Source organism: Pteropus medius, unplaced genomic scaffold (assembly GCF_902729225.1).
Source record: "Pteropus medius unplaced genomic scaffold, Ma_sr-lr_union100, whole genome shotgun sequence".
NCBI classification, from domain to species: domain Eukaryota; kingdom Metazoa; phylum Chordata; class Mammalia; order Chiroptera; family Pteropodidae; genus Pteropus; species Pteropus medius.
The window spans coordinates 3,148,148-3,168,525 of record NW_024342644.1 but is presented as its reverse complement, the minus strand read 5'-3'; the positions used below and the strand labels follow the sequence as shown (position 1 = coordinate 3,168,525).

Below are 20,378 nucleotides of genomic sequence, written 5' to 3'. Positions count from 1 at the left end.
CTTAAGGCACCACAATCTCAGTGATGGAGTGATAGGTGGCAGAGGGTCCCTAGGCGCCACGCTATTATGGATGACAGGATATCCTCAAGCAGGGCCCACCATTCCCTCAGCAGCCTAAGCCGGGGGAGAATGAATTCCAGCCGCACATTCCCGCAGTTCTTCGTAGGAACTTCTCCCTCTTTCGCCTCCCTAGAGCAAACACCAACCCTGGCCCGGCTCCCACCCAGCTCTCTTTTTCTCATGATTTAGGCCAGTTGACCTTGGGATCCGGAGGCCCAGCCCCCAGATTATTGGCCCCAGGCATCATTCCCCTGTGAGGCACAAGTCCCTATGATTGGCTGTCACTCCCGACCCCCCCGCCCACCCCCCTCCCTCAGGTTTGCCTTTGCCCCCCCAACTCCCCCTCCTCCCCGAGCACCGCCGGGAGCCTCCGCCCTCGCCACCTCCCTCCGCGCGCCCGCCCGCGCGCCCAGCCCGGCTCGGCTCGGCTGGCTCGGGGACCCGGCCAGCTCGCTGGCCCCGCCCCCGGGGCGCGCGGCTCTATAAATATAGCTGCGCGGCAAGGCGGGCGAGAGCAGGGAGGAGGTGCGGTTGTGAGTCAGTTCTCGGAGCCGGGAAACCTCCGGCAACCGGGAGCGCGGCTGCTGCTGCGGCGGCGGCGGCCCGGCTGTAGTCGGAGCTCCGGAGGGAGTGACTAGGGACCCGGTGGGCTGCTTTCCTTCCGGTGCTTTTGATTTTTTATTTTGCCTTTTGATCCCGGCCGAGCGTCGCCCACTGAGCAGAGATCCATCCCACTGAGCAAAACCCGGAGCGACCCTCCCGTCAATTGTTGGGCGCGGGATCGCTGGCAGCTTCGCGGTGCCCGGAGCGCGGACCGAGCGCGCCGGGCTTGTAGGCAAGGGGAGCGGAACCGGCCGCGGGCGGGGGCCCGGCGCTTGCCTGCCTCTCTCGCTCGCCCCAGCGGGTCCGCTCGCGCAGGGCGCAGGGCGCGCGCGATGAAGGCGGTGAGCCCGGTGCGCCCCTCCGGCCGAAAGGCGCCGTCGGGCTGCGGCGGCGGGGAGCTGGCGCTGCGCTGCTTGGCTGAACACGGCCACAGCCTGGGCGGCTCAGCGGCCGCAGCCGCGGCGGCTGCGGCCGCGCGCTGCAAAGCGGCCGAGGCGGCGGCCGACGAGCCGGCGCTGTGCCTGCAGTGCGATATGAACGACTGTTACAGCCGCCTGCGAAGGCTGGTGCCCACCATCCCGCCCAACAAGAAAGTCAGCAAAGTGGAGATCCTGCAGCACGTTATCGACTACATCCTGGACCTGCAGCTGGCGCTGGAGACGCACCCGGCTCTGCTGAGGCAGCCGCCCCCGCCGGCGCCACAGCACCACCCGGCCGGGACCTGTCCAGCCGCGCCGCCGCGGACCCCGCTCACGGCGCTCAACACGGACCCGGTGAGAGGCCGGGTGCCGGCCGGGGCGGACGCCGCAGGGATCCAGGAGGGCGGTGGCGGGGTGGCCGGCTGCGAGGGCTCTCCTTCCTTGAAACCGGGGTGATCGAGAATGACAGCACCCCCCCCTCCCGCCCCGATTCACACACACCCCTTCTCCCGGCTCATGGAGCCGCCAGCGTCAGGCTGGGCGCAATGAGCGCGGGTTCGGGTCAAAGCACGGGGCGGCACTGGGGCTGGGCGCAGCCTGGGCTGTCAAGTCCAGTCTGTGCCCGAGGAGTGGAGGGGTCCTCAGGGCTGTAGGCTGGGGTGGGGGCATCCGCGCATCAGCCCGGTTTCGAAGAACGAATCCAGGACCGTGACGAGTGCGGTGTTTGTGTATGTTAACCTTTCCCTTGGTGTTCCCTTGCTGTTCCAGGCCGGCGCCGTGAACAAGCAAGGCGACAGCATTCTGTGCCGCTGAGCCGCGCTGTCCAGGTGAGCGCGCCTTTCCCTGCTGGAGCAGCCGATCACCGGAGACGCTGTTCCTCCGGGGCTTCCGGTGCCAGGCACCGCAGTGTTCTTTGCCCCCACCATTTCTGAGGGCAAACTACCAAGGAGCCGGACACCCCTCCTCTCACCCAGTTAGCACTTGAACCCGTACTTCGCTTTAGTTAACTGGGGTTTCACTCTAAATGGATACAGATCAGCTCCTGTCCCCGCCATCCCTGTGCCTCCCCGGTGACCCGAGGGCTCTAACTGCCTTCCTCCAGTTGAGGGCGTGGAAACGGCCCGATGTCTCCCCGCGTAGTCTAACACCCACTAATGAGGACGCGGGCTGGGCCCAGGAGTGGGTCCCCTCCCTGGGTTTCCCGGGGGGCCCGCAGCTGCCTGCTGGGTCCTTGGCCGGCCGCAGGCTGCGGGTGTTGTCTGACCTGGTGGTTTGTTTTGGGTTGTTGATCAAGCATGTCTTGAGTTTGGTCGGTGGCGCCAGTTAGTCTGCAGCGGCAAGGTTCCCACACCCCCTCTATTCATTCCTCTTCCACAGGTGTGCAGCCGCCTGAGCCCGAGCCAGGAGACTAGAGAGGGAGGGGGAAGAGCAGAAGTTAGAGGAAAAAAAGGCACTGGAGGAAAAGGAGAAAACATCAACAAATCCTAGAAACGTTTTCATCCATCATTCCAAGAGAGAGAGAGGGGAAAGAAAAAACTTTCATCCCGTTTTTTTTTTTCTTGCACGTTCATAAACATTCTACATCCGTATTCTCTTTTGTGTCTTGATTTATAACCGCTGTGAATTGTACATTTCTGTGTTTTTGGAGGTGCAGTTTAACTTTTAAGCTTAAGTGTAACAGGACTGATAAATAGAAGGTCAAGAGTAAATCCGACTTTAGAAGCCTACTTGTGACCAAGGAGCTCAGTTTTTGTTGAAGCTTTACTAATATACCAGAGCATTGTAGATATTTTTTTTTCTTTACATCTATTGTTTAAAATAGATGATTACAACGGGGCAGGGAACTTTCTTTTCTCTGCAAGAATGTTACATATTGTATAGATAACTGAGTGACATTTCATACCATGTATATATAGAGATGTTCTATAAGTGTGAGAAAGTATATGCTTTAATAGACGACTGTAATTATAAGATATTTTTAATTAAATATTTTTTTGTAAATATTATGTGTGTGTTTTTTTAATCTATGGGAATATTTCTTTTGGAAAATTATTTTTTGGCTCAATTGCAGAGCTCTTGATATTTTGAATGTCTTTTCTGTTTGGCCTGGCTTTTAATTTGTTTTTGTTTTACGCAGTATCGTGTAGAATCGGAAGTAACAGTTATAGCTAGTGGTCCTGCATGACTGCATGAAATGTTTAATCACAAAATAAACTTGCCCTGAGTCCATTCAAATGTCTTTTCTTTAACTTGGATTGAAATCTTTGTATTTGAAGCATACACTTGGAAATATACTTTATCAGTTTTTAAGTACAGGGTTTGATAGTGTAATATATAAAGAGTAAGTGTTTGTTTTTAAATTGAGGTCAAAATGGATTCTGAATGATTTTGAATATAAGATGGAGAAATGCTTAGATCTTTAAGGAGTTTATGAAATCTGTCTCATCAAAGTGAAAAAATGCTCATCATTCTTCATTTTACACTAAAGCTTAATGTCACTAAAGTTTCATGTTTGTACAGATTATTTAAATCATAGAAATGAAAAATGTTCTCTGCTTGCTACCAAAGGACAATCTCCTGGAAATGAACACTTTCTGCTTTCTTTCCTCCAAAGAATATTAATAGGCAACAGTGAGAGAAAAAAAAAAAAATGAAAAGGCATAATGGCAAATCCTTCAAGCAGGGATAAAAGTCGATCTTCAAACATTAACTTAAGTAGACCAAAAATTCTGATGACCGCATCTAGATTATTTTTTTATAAAAATGATTTTCACTATAGCTATGTTAGTTACCGGTAAACTACTGTCTAACTTCTTGTGATGTGTAACTTTTACATGTGAATATTAAAGTAGATTTATCTGTCTTGTACTGTGATTTCTGGCCTCATTTCTTCAAAACTTTATACTTATGTTTTAAGACTTTCTCTTCTCTCTAAAGAAGGTAATATTTTCTAGGTTAAATAGTACTATTAGGGCTTGTGAACATTATGAATTTAATGTGATCAGTACTTCACACGCCAGTTAGATAGAATTTTTAGAGTGAGAGAGAATTAAGTAGGATTTAATTGGGTGCTTTGTAAATAGTCAACTGTGTGTATAACGTGGTCTGTTTGATTTTTAAAAGGAAAGGATTTGTTTTAGATTATACAAGAATAAAAGTATTATAGACCCAAGGGACTTTTTATGAGGTCAAAGTCAAATATGTATATGAATATGAAATACCATGGTCCCTAGCAGTCAGTTGAAGTGGTAATGTCTCAACAGAAATGAACAAAATTAATACTACTGGGTTCGAATAAAATGTTTTAAAAATCTGTCCTATCCTCAGCATGTTATCCCTTCAGTTTTGATATTTTACTGGTCTTAGGTATTTTTAGAATTTGATGTATTTGATGTTGAGCCTTATAAAGTCAAAAGGCTGCTTGTTTAAATGAGGTTTATTTTTATTTTTATGTTACTCATTCTTGTCACACATCAAGAGTTTGAAAACACAAGAACACTGCTGGAATTTCAAATCTGAAGAATTCTAACGATTGCGTTCTTTGTGATTAAAAAAGGGACAATTCCTCCTTTTTATTTGGCAGTTTAATTTCAGTAGGAAGCAAGTCACATGTGTACTGTTGGTTGGAGTTAGGCATCTGTCAGCCTGACTGCTGAGCCTACCTAAGCCTTTAGGCTCAGTTTAAACGTATGCTGGGAAGATAACAGACCTAAAAATAAATGGACAGATATTTTTGGTTTTTGAAGGTAGATGTTGCTCTTTAGTTAATTTTATATTTTGGGCATGAAAAACCACTAGAAGGGAAGAAAAGTGTTATAGATATTACATTTTAGAGAGTTGGCATTTTCCCCTTTGGCTCTTGTGCAGCATTGGAGATCTCCAAAGAAACAAAGTCATTGTTTATTTTTTTTTAATTACATGCGGTTGTATAAGTTACTGCATTCTATTAAATCATTGACGGTGTCCTAACTAAGCAACCAGATAAAAACATTTTGAGTCTTTATCTAGCAAGTTCTAATTATTCAGATATTTGGTTGAACAGAGAGAAATATCCAGACTTCTCTCATTTAATTAGTCTACTTTTCATGTATAGGCACAACCAAAGAGTAAGAATCATTTAAAACTTTCAAAGAGAAAAAAATAGTATCCCACAGTGGGATGTAGTTTCAAATGTGGTTCTAAAGTCTTGAACATCTCAGACATCTCATGTTAAAGGAAGAGAAAAAAAAAAAAAAACTTTTTATTTCAAAGAACTAATATACTTTGATATTGTGGAAATATTACTCAAGGTTATTGTCAAGCTTAAAACTGAATTTTTAGAACTTTAAAAAATTTTGACACCCAAAATATATTGTATTAAATGCCTTCTATAATAATAAATCTTCCCTGAGCAAAGAGTTCTGAAGTTGGTGGTTTTTAATTGACATCTACTGAGTTACGCAATTTTTCATTATCAAGAATGGGGCCTTGATGGATCACCTCAATTATTTACACCGTTTCTTACCATGTGATGAAAAATGTGGCTTAAAAAATGGTGATATGAACAGAAAGAAAATCTAGTTGGAATGCTAGGAAAAGCTTGTCTACTATTTGGTGTCTGCTAGGGTAAGAAGTAATAATACTAAAGAAGGCAGTAGCACAATGTCCAGGGAGACTAGACCCCCAAAGCCCCAACATTCAGATACACATACACACACTCAATGTAAATAATACAGACAGAAATTATTTCACAGTAGTACAGAGCCAAATAATACTAGTTCTACCTTTCTAGCTGTATATAATTTAAAAAGATATGTGTCAATCAGCCCATATAGCCCTTGGATCTCAACAGGGCCAAACACCAAACTCTCCACGCTTATCGGGAAGAAAAACCTTATTCTGCTGCTTTGCAAGTCCAGGAAATTAATTTACCTTCTTCAGAATTAATCTTACTGGGGCTGCCCTCAGTAGGTATTCAGACCCAGATGATTTCTTTCATTTACAACCTCTGACATTTTGCTAAAATATTCATTATATGAATTAGAACCATTGCCCAAAAGGTTTTAGGATTATAATTTTACTTAGTGTTTTACCTTGAGCATTGATAAAATCAATACTTTAAAGAAGAGAACTCTTACAAAAAGGGAACTAAATTGTTCAAGAGAGATGAACTGCAGTTATATATACTTAATTGAAAATGCTTTCAAATTTTCAATGAACTTTTAAAAGTATGTTTTGTGTTCAAGTGCCTCCTTCATATTGATTCATACCCTGGCTTGTTCTAAAAAGTTTCCCCAAAGTGCTAAAACTCAGGTCTGAACCACATTGCCAAAGGTTTTCTATACTCACCCAAGCAAAGCAATTCAGTGGGAAGGCTGCTGCAGTTAGTTCCATCATTCATAAGTCTCCACAGTAAATTCACACATGGGATATGAAAAGAGGGTCGTAAAAATTGAAGTTAATTTGAAAAGTCCCTCTGAGTTCATAAAAGAGTAAACACATCAGTTTCTGGGAAAAGAAGAACAAAATGTATTACCTGTACTCCACTGGCTAAAATATAACTAAAGAGGAATTAAATTTAAAATGTTTCAATAAAGAGACCCAAGATAAAGTGCCTATGTAAATCCACTGAAATTTTTTGAAATAAGAAATCTCATACTTTAGAAAAGACTATTCTAAGACATTACATTAAATATTGGCAAAATATGCAAATTCTTGGTGAGACAATTATTTGCTTTAAATTACTGTTTCTCAGTCTTCATGATATAAAGTACATTTCAGCACTTTTAGCGTGCATATTAAATTCAAATTAAAAAATTTTGTCTTTTATTCTAAAGTCTAATTTCCAAAAGAGTATTACAGCCTATGGTTCTTCACTCAAATTTATATATTTTAGAATATGTCATTAATATTTACCTAAATGTTTTAAATATTTTCTTAAATCTTTTAAGAATTTAAAAAATATTTACTACATCCTTCATAAGCTTTAGTAGTTAACTGAGAGACTAGAAGTGTGTGTGGCTACAAGACGTGTGTGTGTGTGTGTGTGTGTGTGTGTGTGTGTGTGTGTATTTACCTAAAAATAGTTAACTGACATGGGAAAATACCTTTCAAAAAGGAGTTTCACTTTAAAAAATAAGAAAACTGTATTAACCTTCCTCCATTCTCTCTCCACTTTAAATTCAAAGATTGGAGATTTCTGTAAAGATGCACCCTCCATTTTTTTGGACTGCTATAAGTCGACCATGTTATGTTTAAGCATAAAGCAGGATAGAAAATAAAGAACAAATCAATCATCATGTTTATCAGATCCTAGAATTTGGTTCAATCTCATAAGTAATATGAAGAAAAAAAGAAAGAAGAAAAAGGAGGCGTACCTATATGTCAAACCTCAGAGAAAGCCAGGGAAACAGACATAACTCGTAGACATAAAATTTACACCTTACTTCAGCAATAATTCTTAGAAACATTTTTCATACATGTCAAACTTGAGTCCATGCCCATAATTAAAACAAACTAGTCTCCTTAAGGTAGAAGGCTACTCATGATTATTCTTTGCATGTCCTAGAGTGCCTAACCAGGGCCTGATAAAATATTTGTTAAACTGAACTGAAAATGTCCTTTTTAGTAGAGTGTCTTCCCACTGCTCTCAGTTACTCCTTTGCCCCTTTATCAACACTGAATCACAACTGAGCTTCAAAGCAATATGTCTAACTGCCCTATAGTCCCCTCTTTTTCCGAGGCACAGTAGATTTAAAATAGGATTTCATGGTCTCTTGCAAATCTGCCACTCTTTCTGGATTCCTTATTGTCTTTGTCAGTTTGGGCTGCTATAACAAAATACCATAAACTAGATGCCTGAAATGACAAATATTTATTTCTCACAGTTCTGTAGGCTAGGAAGTCCAAGATGCTAGCTGATTTGGTTCCTAGGAGTCACTGCCATTGCTGGATGAACATAGCAATCCACGTTCTGCCTTTAGATCCCCACAGTCACACCTGGCATTTGACTTACTCCTTAGAGCTGTGCCATAAGAACCAAAAAGAACCCTGGGCTAAGCGAGGTCCTCTTTCTGCCCCTATGACCAGGATGTAAGGATCCTTCAACTGTCATTTCCATCAGTCTTTTCTCTCCTCTACTTCTGGCTGCCTTCAACCACACATTCTATGCTTCAGCTGTACTTAAATCTTGCCCTGCATGTGCTGGATAACAAATCGTGCTTATCTCTCTAGTCTTGACAGCATGATGGATTCCCTGAGAGTTAAGAAGAGAGCAGGCTCAGGAAGGATTCACGTGGAACATGGAACACAGTGCAGGGAAACCACTTAGTCCACTTGCCCATTTGTGGGCAAGAGCTGACCTATCCACATCCAAAGGGTATTCTCTTTCATGCTTCCTTTTCTTTGCACATGGTGTTACCCCTCCCCGATCCCATGGCCCCCACTGCCAGTCTAAACTGTTGTTGAACTCACCATCCTTCAAGACCCAACGGTCACCTTTTCTGCAAAAATTATATGATGCCTCTCCTTCTCACCCCAAAAATAGCCACCACCACCCATGCTATAGTATAATTATTTTCACATGTCTGTGTTTCCTGCAGATTCCTGACCCTCCAGAGTACCAGAAGAACATTCCTGTAACTCCCTGTGCCAGTAAATCTAGCAAATTCTTTGCAACTCAGAATTGCAGTTGAGAGATTGTCATTATCTTTAAAAGCCCTTGGCTGCCTTAAACATGGAAAATAGATAAACTGTGTGTTCTTGAGAACGAGGGAATGTGGTCAGCTTTGGGCAAAGAGAATTGGAAGGAGAGAAGAGAGGCAGAACAAATCCTGTGTCCTGAAGAAAGAAAAAAACATTCCTGACCCAAGTTGGAATAAATAAACAAAGACACCTCAGTGCCAGAGGATGTGATGGGCCTGGGGTGGAAGCAGCAGGCAGGGTCACTCGGGAAGATTGTATGATCAGGTCTCTGCATATAGGTCTTAGGCTTCTCTTCTCATGGATTGGTGAAGTGACAGGGGCTAGATCAGCCACAGTAAATGCAATGAATCTTCATGAGTCAGTTCTGAAAGAACAAGCATGCTCACAAATGGGAAAACCTTGTACAGATGGAAGTTTCATTATCCCGACTACGTACGATCTGGGACCATAGAAGTAGAATCATATGATTCGTAATCTGAAAATGTCTTGTACAATTTCTCCCATTTTTTAGTAAATGAGACAGAATCCAAAAGGTGAAGTGGTGAAGTCAGGTCTATAATCTGGTTTCTCTATCTCTAATCCTGGGCCACAAAACTCAGTTTGGATGGATTCTATTCCTAATTACTATGAAGTGGTTTATCTCAGTTCATATTCTAATCTATGAATTGTCCCATTTTCTTTCCTAAGAAGGTGGGGTTCAAATCCTAAGCAAATAATCATTAAATGTAGGACAGATGTGGCTGCCTCCAAAAAAACAAAACAGAAGTAAAGTACTTTTATAATAAGGATCAGGTATTTCAAAGCTCTTTGACAAAGGAGCAAAGGCAATTCCATGGAGAAAGGACAGTCTTCAACAAATGATGCAGGAACAATTAGATGTCCAGATGAAAAAATAAATAAATAAAAAAGAACTTAGACACAGATCTTATATACTTTCACAAAGATTACCTCAAAATGGATCACAGAGCTAGATGTAAAATGCAAAACTATAAAACTTTGAGAAGAAAATATAGGAGAAAATGTGTGTGACTTTGGGTCTGGTGATGAATTTTTAGATACGACATCAAAAGCATGAAAGAATTTCAACCCTATGTTATCCTCCACAATTATATCCACCACAACTGTGTGTGCAGACCCACCGTCCAGTCAATGGAGGCAGAGTGATGTGGGGTCAGGGCACAGACTGTCAGGCCAAGCCAAAAGATTTGGGTGCTACTCAGAGTTCTGCAGCTAATTAGTTGTGTCCCCTGACCAAAATAACTTTTCTAAGTTTCAATTGCTTCATCTGTAAAATAGGTATATAATTATAATTACCTAGCACAAAAGGTTCTTGAAAGATACAAGAAAAGTAACATACATAAAAATATTTTAAAAGGGCAATGGTTATAATTTATATATACATATTATATAAATCGATCGGTCATCTGGATAGATTCCTAAATGTTTGATTCCTGAGTTCCACCCATCTTTCCCTCCCACCACTGAGATTCTGATTCATCAGGTATGGGATAGGAACCAGGAATCTGCATTTTAGCTCTTCCCTGGAGAATCTGGGGCAAATCTCCCAGGAATCCTGTTTTGAGAAACAGTGTTGTAATCATAAAATGTTAAGTAGTTTTAGACTATTATTGTTATGCTATGCATAGTTATTTCTCCTCCTTTTTGACACCACTTTCCAGTTTTCCAGGATCTCAAGTCAAGTAAAGAGGAAAGGTTAACATAATGTCAACAGGAGGTCATGGCAATAATATCTAGTATGAGAAGGGAAGTTGGTACTAGTAGGGAGCTGCTTTAAAAGTGAAGTTGTGCAGTGGGGTCCCTGGGACAAGTCTATGGTCAAGATGCTGAGTCTTTCATATCTTTGGTTCTCATTCCAATCTTTCTATGAGTCCAAATATTTATAATAACCTACTTTGCTTTACCTATACCATTAAATCTTAAATTTTTGAAGAAAAGACATAAAAGAAAGAGGTCTTTTTTTATCCCCTTCTATCCTCTTATATTATCTCATTACGTCTCTGTGATATCTCAAAAATGTTTAGAGAAGATATGTCTGTGCAGGTAGTAATGAGCAGTATTATTTTAATGGTACAGAGATTCTTCTTAATAAACAAATTTAAAGAAAAATATTTTATTTCCTCTAGTATATTATATCATCCTAAGGGATTGCCTTTAACATAATGTAGAGAAATAGTCTAACTTGGTCTTGCCCTAACTGTTGTGTTTGCCTTAGAACTGTCCTAATTCATGGCAATCAAATGTTAAAATACTGCGTGCATGTAAAATTGGGATATAGTACAATTAATTGTACCTTAATTTCATATAATAGATTTCTTCTTGGTAAAATTGTGTATGGATGGTTACAAATTTAAAAGCATTGGAAAGAACGGCTTCAATTCTTCCAAAATTGAGTGAGAACTTTATAAAAGGAGTCAATGAGTCAATGGAATTAGATTCTGAGTTCTGCCACTTACTGTGTGGCCTCAAGAAGGGTACTTAACCTCTCTGTTCCTTATTTAAACTTTTTTTATAATGAGATCACAACATTTATCAATAAGAATCTTTATGAGAATTATGTGTGCAAAGCCCCTTACATAGTAAAGGTATACAAACGATTCAGTATATCTTAGTTCCTTTCTACTAATCATTCCTGCTCCTATTCATCTTCTAACACCTAAAAATCTGCTTGTCTGCTTCCAGTATGAAAATGGGGTTTAGAAGAATAGAGGAGCAAAGAGTGTGTGTGTGCAATTGGGTCCTCAATACGGAGAACAAAGATTTCAAAAATGTACAAACATTTCAGGGAGACCGTGATTTTAAACCTTCTAAGTGCAAAAAAATTTTCTGTGTCATTTCTTTCTCTCTAGAATAACCCAGAGATACTCTGCACACAGCAAACATAAATGTTGATGGAAGAAAAAGGATTTAAGGAAAGATGAGAGTCTGAGGATCAAGAAAGAACCGTAGTGGTGAGAAGGGAAGAGAAAACAGATGATAGCTTACAGGAAATTAAAATGGTGGTCTTAATATCTATTGATTTTGCTATTAACATGGTCAGGCAGCATGCTTGTTTGCTTTTTGATCTATTTTCCGATAGATTGCTAGATGCTACAGGACTGAGACAGATGCTGAGGATGGGGGCAGAGGGAAGAACTCTACAATATACTTCCATATTAAGAGATAAATAATCTGGTACCTTAGTAATATTCCCCTGGTAGAGAAACAATTTTGAAAACCAAAAACATAACACTAGAGTGGTATATGGTATACCAAGTGGTATTTAAGAGAAACACTAAAGTTGAAAATAGCATAAAATTTATATATTTCTTCATGGCTTAGAAAAGTATACCTTTTATAGTGTATGTTTAGAAAGTATCGATAATTCCTGGTAGCCACGCTTTGCCATAAATTAAAGCTGAGGTCAATTTAGCAGGTTCAAGAGACCAAAGTTTGGGAGCACATTGTGTCAACTGCAGTACTTCAGTGAATCATAAAATAAGATTTTTAAAACAAAATCAAATTCCTTCATGTACTGATAAGGAAACTGAGGCTCTGAAATGTAAAAATATGACTTTCGTAAGATAACTTAAGGTAGGAATAGGTACCAGCAAAACTCGGGCCTTCCAACTTGCAGCCAAGGGGACTTCGTTAAGTTCAATAGATGGTATAGTTATACTATCTCACCTTCCTAGTTTTTCTGATACATACTTTCCTTTTTTCCACTCCTAAAAATTCTGTAAAGACAGTCTTTTTTTTTTTTTTGCATATATAATTTGTAATTTGAAATCTGGCTGGGGTCATCCCTGAGAGGGCTGTGTTCCTCAGAGATTAAACTAGTTATTTTTTTGGAACTCTAGAGATGACTGCTCTGGAAAAGAAAATTGCACCTTTTTGTTTAGAGTCATTTTGAGGTGAAAGATCTCTTGATCACCCTGGATTATAGTTTTATACACATAGGCTCCAAGGATACCTACCAAGGCCTCATCAGTCCTTAATGACCCTACAGGGCACTAGAGACCCTATGAATTTGTTTATCAATTTGCAACTCTAATTTCATGACACATGAAACACTAGTAAAAAATAATCCCCTGCCTCAATATTGTAGAAAATACAAAGAAATACACAGTCACTGTAGACCTGTTAGCTCTTGCCAAGTCTGGTTTTTATTATTATACATATGAAGAGAATACTCTGTTTGCTAACATCTATAAAGGGGCTGATTTCCTCAGCTCCGTAGTAATTGTTTATTGTTAAATCAGTGCAAAATTTTATGGCATGTTTCTCAGAAGCTCTTTGTCTAGCATCAGGTGTGTATCTAGACAGTATAGCAGCTGTTAATTTTTAGGTTACCAAAAAAAAAGATAACGTGAATTTTTCCAAGCTTTAATGGAAACTCTTTTCAGTTAAATAGTCTGACTTCTTGATGGAATTAAAAACATCTTCAATTCTTTCCAGAAATCAAAACATGCTCAAAAAAAAAAGAGGGTTCAACCTTTAAGAGGCAACAGCTTCCAGATTTCTAATGTAGTCTTGTTTTCTTCGTGGACTGAAATGATTTTAAAATGTTTTTAATTAAAAAATCAAGAGCGAAAATAATTACTTAAAACCAAGTCAAATAAAAAAGATTATCATAAATTTCATAAGCCTTGCAATATTATTTCAGGGTTTATTTTAAAAATAAGATTTCCTTTTTGTTTACTGTTCCTCCCTGCCAAAAGAGACACAGAACTTCTCCGTGAAGCTATCTTTGGGGTCAACACCTGATAACCGCTTTTTTTTTTTTTAGGAAGCAGGACCATATAGAGGTCCACTGGGTCATTCTAGGGATGAAATACTAATACTTTAAAACTCAGCAGGATTGAGTTGAGGACTGTGGCTTAAACCCAAGTACTTCAGACCTCTTCCCCTTCAGCAAATTTTTCCTCTTCTCCATCTCACCTGCCCCTATCCTCCCTGAAATCCCAGGCTCCAAGGATCTGGGGCCTGTCCTTCCTGTCACAGATTTTCTTCTAGAAGCACTGGAAACCTCAAAGAGAATCACCTTCTCTCACATCCTGTGAGTTTCACACCCTGTGGAATTTACCAAGTAGGAAGGGACTGCACACACTTCTGCGGGGGTGTGAGGAGAGTCCAGCTCATTTTAGAGAATCCACAAAAGCACTTATGTGACAAGAGAAGCATACAGGCAGTCTCTCCACATCACGCTGCATGATCGTTTCTCTTGTATTCAGGCCCTGACTTTGCTGACATTGCCATTGCAGGATTTCTTTTTTTTTAATCACTAAATAAGATGGCATGAGGCTGCCGCGGTGGGCAATAGGCCTACACTTGCCCTCAGCATCACCAAAGCTCATTAGATCCCATTAATCAAATATTTGTTTTTACATTAAACACACAGTTCTAGAAACACAAATTTCTGGCACAGCTAATCCTTGCATGACGTGAGTTTTGATAAACCAGCAAATTTTCCTGCTGACATTCCTCAGGTTACATGCTTTCCTGATCCTACAGGCGGTGTCAGTTATCTGCTGCCCTCTTTTGAATTTTAGGGCACACTGCACTCATAAACAGGGCAGATTGCCTGAAGGAGCCTCTTCTCCCTGTCTGGGGGCAGTTTCAACCTCTGGCTTAGCTTTCTAATGACCAGCAAGGGCCAGCCTAGTTCTGCTAGAAGAGAGGTATTTTATCTCCCCCTTTATATTCTACTTTCTCCTCTGGTGTTCCTCTGTGTGGAAAGCAAAACCCATTTTCTACAAGAACAAAGCAGGGAATGAATTATAACACATGCCATTTTTTCCCCCTTTTTCTAATCTTAACCAAAGTTACCACCCAGACCACTGCCCCCAGAGGGGCCGATCTATTCGTCCCCCTAAAATGCAGACATACAGTTCTAGTGATAAGGATACTGAAAGGAAGAAATATGCCTGAATACTTTCCATATGCCTGTCTAACTGAACACATCTGTCCTTCTAGGATAATAGCCAGGTTGAGGTTCTCACAGAGATGACAGGGTCACAGAGGAATCAGAAGGCTTCGCAGGAAATTAGACCTGCTGGGCTGGGTACAGCTCACTCGCACCCCTTTCTCCTGTTCTCCTCCCTACCCACTTGCTACGCTCTGTTGTGATCATTCCCCCAGAACCATTTGTATGATGGTTCCTTCCCCATCTCCTCTCTGATAGCAATCTTGCCACTCTACCCACATGTCCCCTGGTCATTTCTCCTGCTTCCTTGTACCAAACTAATACACAAAGGAATAGGCGAGAATATGTTCATTAAAAATAAAACAAAAGAAACTATTGCCATCTTTCCCTCAAAATCATAGGAGTTCTTTGGAGAACAGGAAGACAGTGACAATGTGGTGCTCAGGAAAATCATGAGACCATACCTAGGAATATAAGTTCTATCAGAAACTCGATTTTTGTCTGCTCTATGGCGATCTCTCTCTGTCTGTTTCTCTCAACCTGTCTCTTTGCTATAGCAGTCTCATATTGAGAATGGCAATTTTCTGACCATAGAGATGAGAGAAGTGATCCCACTGTAGCTCCTAGTAGGAAAAAGAATCGGATGGCACTGGCTTCCTCTGGGCAGAAGCAAGAATGAAATTGACTGATGGCCCAATCAGGCCGCTAGAGATTAAAATACACGGAAAATACAGAAATCCTCACAAACCATTAGGCAGATGCGCCTCGGCACCAAGCCAACTTCCTGGGTGTACAACTTGTGGAGGTGTTCAGAGTCCCCAGCTTACTTAGAAGAGCCCACACTTAGTTTAATGTTCTGCTATTGCTGTCTTGAAATTCTTCAGAAGTTTGAACAAGGGGCCTGCGTCTTCTTTTTGCATTTGGTTCCCCGAATTACATAGTTGGTCCCACACAGCATTCAGGTACCCCCCAGTTCTAAGGCATTCTATTTTTCTCCTGAAATGTTGGGTTCATAAATGCTTATTTATTGGTGGAATAACATGTAGTTTGCCTTGTACCTGTTTTAGTTCTCTTAACTAGAATGCCTTCTTGTAAGGTTAATGCTGCATGGCTGCCTGCCAGTTATATTCGCAGGGACTGCGGGCGTGGTCACTTATGGAAAGAGGAAGTTTCTATGGGGAACCCTGTGATGTGCCTGGAAGGAATCATCAAGGCAGGTAGATAGATCCGGGGAGATCCTGATAGTTCAGGAAAAAGAGAGGTACATAAGTGACTCCCAGGGGCAATTCTGTTGTGTCTAGAAGGAAAAGAGACAAGAAAACCTCTTTCTTCCAGATGCTCCCCTTCCAGCTGAAGCCACAAGGCCTCTGGTGCATACCCAGCTGACGTTTTTTATGTCTCCTACTGTTACTCTGAATTCTTCCTGAGCTGTTACAGAGGAGCACTACATCAACACAATTTATTTTATTACAATGCCATGTCATATCATATATTTCCTGTTCACATCAGGCTGACATGGTACTGAGTTTGTGTATGAGCATATACGGACACTTATTATCACAATCACCATGGAATAGCATTTGTTGAGTGCCCACTACCATATTAGATGCTACGAACAGAACTGTGAGGGCACATATAATGATTTAATACCAGGAGGAAAAGAGGATACTCTTTTTATTTAATTCAACTTGCAGAAAACCAAAACAAACAAATAAAAAAACTACTTGATATTTCCTCTCCATGCCTGTATGGTGGCAAGAAAGACCTCTAAAGCACATAAAGCTCTTATCTTTGTTCATTCCCCAAAGAATAATAGATCAGTTGGAACTCTGATGCTGTTTTAATAATGTACAATTTACAATTCATTGGTTACCAAGCACTCACAGTATAATTAATTTTACAGACCTGTTCAGCAAATCCACATGGTATTGTACAATATAGGGGGTGGGGGCAGTGGTACCAGGAGGAGGAGGGTTAGGAGGGGAGGGCGAAGGAAGAAAGCCAACTTCTCTTTTCTTTCATATCAAAGCAGCCGATTCCTGCACCAGCTGGGCAGATTGATAGGCAACTGTCATGGCTGTAGGAGAGATTGAGTTTGATGTACAAATATCTCCCCACCAGAAAGTTTTGGACCAGCAAAAATCACAGTCTTTATGGATACCAGATTCAGTCTCCTGGGACAATCTTCCTAAGGAAGCATGGTGATTATATCACAGAGCTACATCAAGCATCAGTTCTTTTAGAAAGAAAGTTCTCTCCCTCTCCTTCTTAACTATGCTCTTCCACAAATAAAATTAAAGCTGTATGTGACCACTTTCTCCCCACTCCTCAAAGTGTGTGCAAAGTGTATAAAAGCAGGGGTGCCAACTGTGGTGGAGGGGAGAGAGAAAGGACAAAGATTCCCTGCCTGTTTTCATGACCCTCCCGAGTGCCATCATTTACTTGAAGGGACCTCTGGAAATTCACAGAGAAGTCTCCAATCCAAATAAAATTCACATGAAATGTGTCTAAGGATATTTCTGATCAATGACGTGCTTTGTTTTTAAATCTCTGTTCTGAATCTTTTGGATTTCCCAAATATAAACATAATGTTTTAGCTTAGAAGTAATTTGTCCACAAAGGAGAATCCTTTCGTTGCTGTCCTTAAAAATAGAACTTGAAAAAGAAGGTGCAAATGGGTTCAACATACTTCTGTTTATTCTTAAAGTCTGTTTTTCAATTTGTTATGGTTTCTAAGATCCCCAGAATGGGACTGCACATGTGAGAGCTGGCTTCTACACAACCACCAAGTCGTAAACACTTAAGTTATTGTGTCCCACACAGTATGGAGGCCAAGAGCTTGGGCTCTATAGGCAGACAAACTTGGGTTCTGATCTTGGCCTTGTCACTTGCTGGCTTGGAAAAGTCATTTAACTTCTTGAGACCTTAATTTCTTCATCGATAAAATAAAGCTGAAAACTTTTACTTCACAGACTTGTTGAAGGAGGAAAGGAGATAATTCATATAAAATGATCAGCATAATGCTTTGCTTTTGGTGAGTTTACGTAATAAATGGTCATAATTATTTTATTGATGTTATTCAATCATGATTAGTCATTTTGTTATGTTTAGTTTTTGCTCTTTTTGGTAGCTCAGCAAATCACCATTGCTTTGTTCTGAGCAAGGATGTCCATACAATGACCATATCTTCCAGTCTCCCATTAGGTTAAATGAGGAAGGTCTATATTTAAATCAAGGGTAGAATTGCCCAAAAAGGAGTAGCTTCAACTTTCTTTCACTGGAATTCCAAAGGTTGGTAAACAAAGGTGGGATATTGTTTTCAGAAAGTCAAAGAGAAAATGGACTTTTCTCCATGAGAACATTGAATGTCTTTTGACACGAGAGGTAATATAAGGCCAGTTCAGCAATGGAAGGAGGACGTGGTCAGCATAATGAGGGTGTTAGGTCAAAGGCATTAGGCCAACCATAAAGGGATACCTTCGCCTCTAATGGGCATCCAAGGTAGGGAGGAGGTAGGGTGGGAGCATTTATGAAAGGAATGGAAGTTCCTGAAAGTGGAGTGGGACATGGAACACAATCTCTTACATGTTTAAGAGTCCTGGAGACTCTGCTAAACACTTTGTATATATTAATTTCTTTAGTTTCTCATAACTATGGTTACAATCCCCGTTTTACAGCTAAGGAATGTGAGGCACAGAGAGGGTGAGTCCAAGGTGACATGAACTTCTTTTTCTCCTATAAACTCAGGATTCAGCTCTGTAGCTATGAGAGTCACTGTCCAAAGCCATCTGGATAGGTGTTCTACTTGAGACTGGGGCTGAAATTAACAATGACTTAAATGTTATTGTGAGATTGTAAATTATAGAAACCTATAGTTGGAAGCCTGGAGAGCTAGCAGTACATTCACAAGCCAGGAAGATGGTGGGAGGGGGCTCTGAAGAACTAGAGAACAAACAACCTAGAGAAGATGCTCTGAGCCCGCCATAGCACTCCAGACCTGTCACTATGGTGACCCACTAAGGACATTGAGAAGAAGGGAGGATTTTTCTCATGTGCCCGTTTATGAGTAGCCCTTCCCACAGGGAACCACAAACTGTTTGTGCACTTCTGTTTTAGTTGGATGCTTATAGTTAAGGCAACAGAGACCCATTCAGAACACAAAAAAATGGGACAGAGTGCTGTTGTAAGGGTACATCCTCACAGACTGAAACTGGACCACAAATTGCAAAGCACTTTAGAAATCAACACAGCTCCGGGGATTAAATCTTCCTCTCATGGGTGCCTTATGGTTTTCTTTCTGTGTTTCCTCATTTCTCAGCATATCTCTGCATTGTCTCCTTTTTATATCATCAGCTGCCTTTGCTTCATCAAGGTTTCCAATCCCCTATGACCCACCATGGCCTCTGCTGCCCCAGTACTACCCCAAGCAGTCTCCCTTCTTACCATTTAAACATAATCATGATGATGTCTTAGTTCATATTTCCAAGAGAGAAAATCTGATTGGCTCAGTTTATCTTTTCTGAACAGAGTTGTAGGTGCTGTCCAGCTAGAGTGCTTTCTGCCCTTGTGTGGGACACTCACTCCTATCCCAGTCAGCAGTGAGACAAGCAGTGTAGAATTACATGGTTCAAACATGAGCTGGAGGCTGCTTCGTCTGCAGTGGCTCTGAGCAAGGCAGCCTCCATTCCAAGAGACTCCATCCAAAGCAAGCACTGCAAACAGGACTGATGTACCTTCCGATCCAAGTCTGGATCTGGCAGAGGAGACGTGATCTTCAGGTGGGGCACAGGGACTTAGAAGGAGGCTCTGATTCAGCAGAAAGCTGTCCAGCAACTTCCTCTGGAATTTTACTGCATATTTCCAACGTTTTCCTGTTTTGCCTACTCTTCAACTCCTGCTGATCGTCATTTGGGATTATCCTCAACACACACAGTCACACACACACGAATATGCATATACATGCACATATGCGCACACACTGGGCTTGGCTTCTTCCATTCTCAATCAGTCCCTGACTTCAGCCCATCTCCCAACCGGCTCATACTCTTCTTCCTAAGGGGTTTTGGTGCCTGCTCTATGTCCTCCCCCACATCTGACCTTGGCCAACTCTGTTTTTAGCTTAGTTACTCTCTTATCATGGCTTGTACCTTGAAGGAATTCTCATTCTCTGAACTGTACAGTCTATGACAGATAGACAAATACATTTTGCTGTCAGGGCACATAGGGTCACAAATGATATGGAGCTGATGTCTATCAACTGTCTGGTGTCAGTTTACTCAACAGCATTTGTCAGGATGATTCCAGCCAACTTTGCTCAGAGTTACTAGTCCCTCCTACTTGCTGCCTGTCATTCATGTACATCAAATCCTCAAGGTTTGTTTTGGTTTATGGTAATCAATTAATCAATTAATCAACACAAAAATATCTTCTACCAAGCTAAGCTTAATTTGAGTTCATTGAATCCTTCTTAATATTTTCATTTCCATCACTTTTTGTGAAATTTGTTTTTTCCTTTGATCATTTTTCTCATGTTCGACTTCTTTCTCCCTTCAGTATTCTAGAGCTCCTAATAATCATTTGTTCCATGGCAACTCCCTGATCTACCCATCTGGCCCAGTAGGATACACTTTATTTTATGCTTTTTTAAAAATTGCATTCAACACTGCACAATTACATCTGATATTTTTCTT

The 20,378-nt window shown here is 41.2% G+C and overlaps 1 protein-coding gene across 2 annotated transcripts; it reads left to right on the top strand.

Moving 5' to 3' along the window:
* The first annotated feature begins 556 nt into the window (after positions 1 to 556).
* Positions 557 to 3,956, top strand: ID4 (inhibitor of DNA binding 4). Of its 2 annotated transcripts, XM_039866468.1 has the most exons (4): positions 558 to 1,100; positions 1,133 to 1,436; positions 1,851 to 1,909; positions 2,460 to 3,956. In XM_039866468.1, exons 1-4 carry the CDS (start codon positions 996 to 998, stop codon positions 2,568 to 2,570), a joined length of 579 nt encoding a protein of 192 aa, XP_039722402.1. In that variant the 5' UTR covers positions 558 to 995; the 3' UTR covers positions 2,571 to 3,956. The 2 variants fall into 2 exon arrangements, with proteins under 2 accessions (XP_039722403.1, XP_039722402.1); XM_039866469.1 differs by having other exon boundaries at positions 557 to 1,436.
* The last annotated feature ends 16,422 nt before the right edge of the window (positions 3,957 to 20,378 follow it).

Excerpts from the sequence above, each read along its gene's own strand:
- ID4 (XM_039866468.1), top strand. The coding sequence starts at position 996 with ATGAAGGCGGTGAGCCCGGTGCGCCCCTCCGGCCGAAAGGCGCCGTCG. Across the intron at positions 1,437-1,850 it reads CGGCGCTCAACACGGACCCG|GCCGGCGCCGTGAACAAGCA; the intron begins GTGAGAGGCCGG and ends TTGCTGTTCCAG. Across the intron at positions 1,910-2,459 it reads CGCTGAGCCGCGCTGTCCAG|GTGTGCAGCCGCCTGAGCCC; the intron begins GTGAGCGCGCCT and ends CCTCTTCCACAG.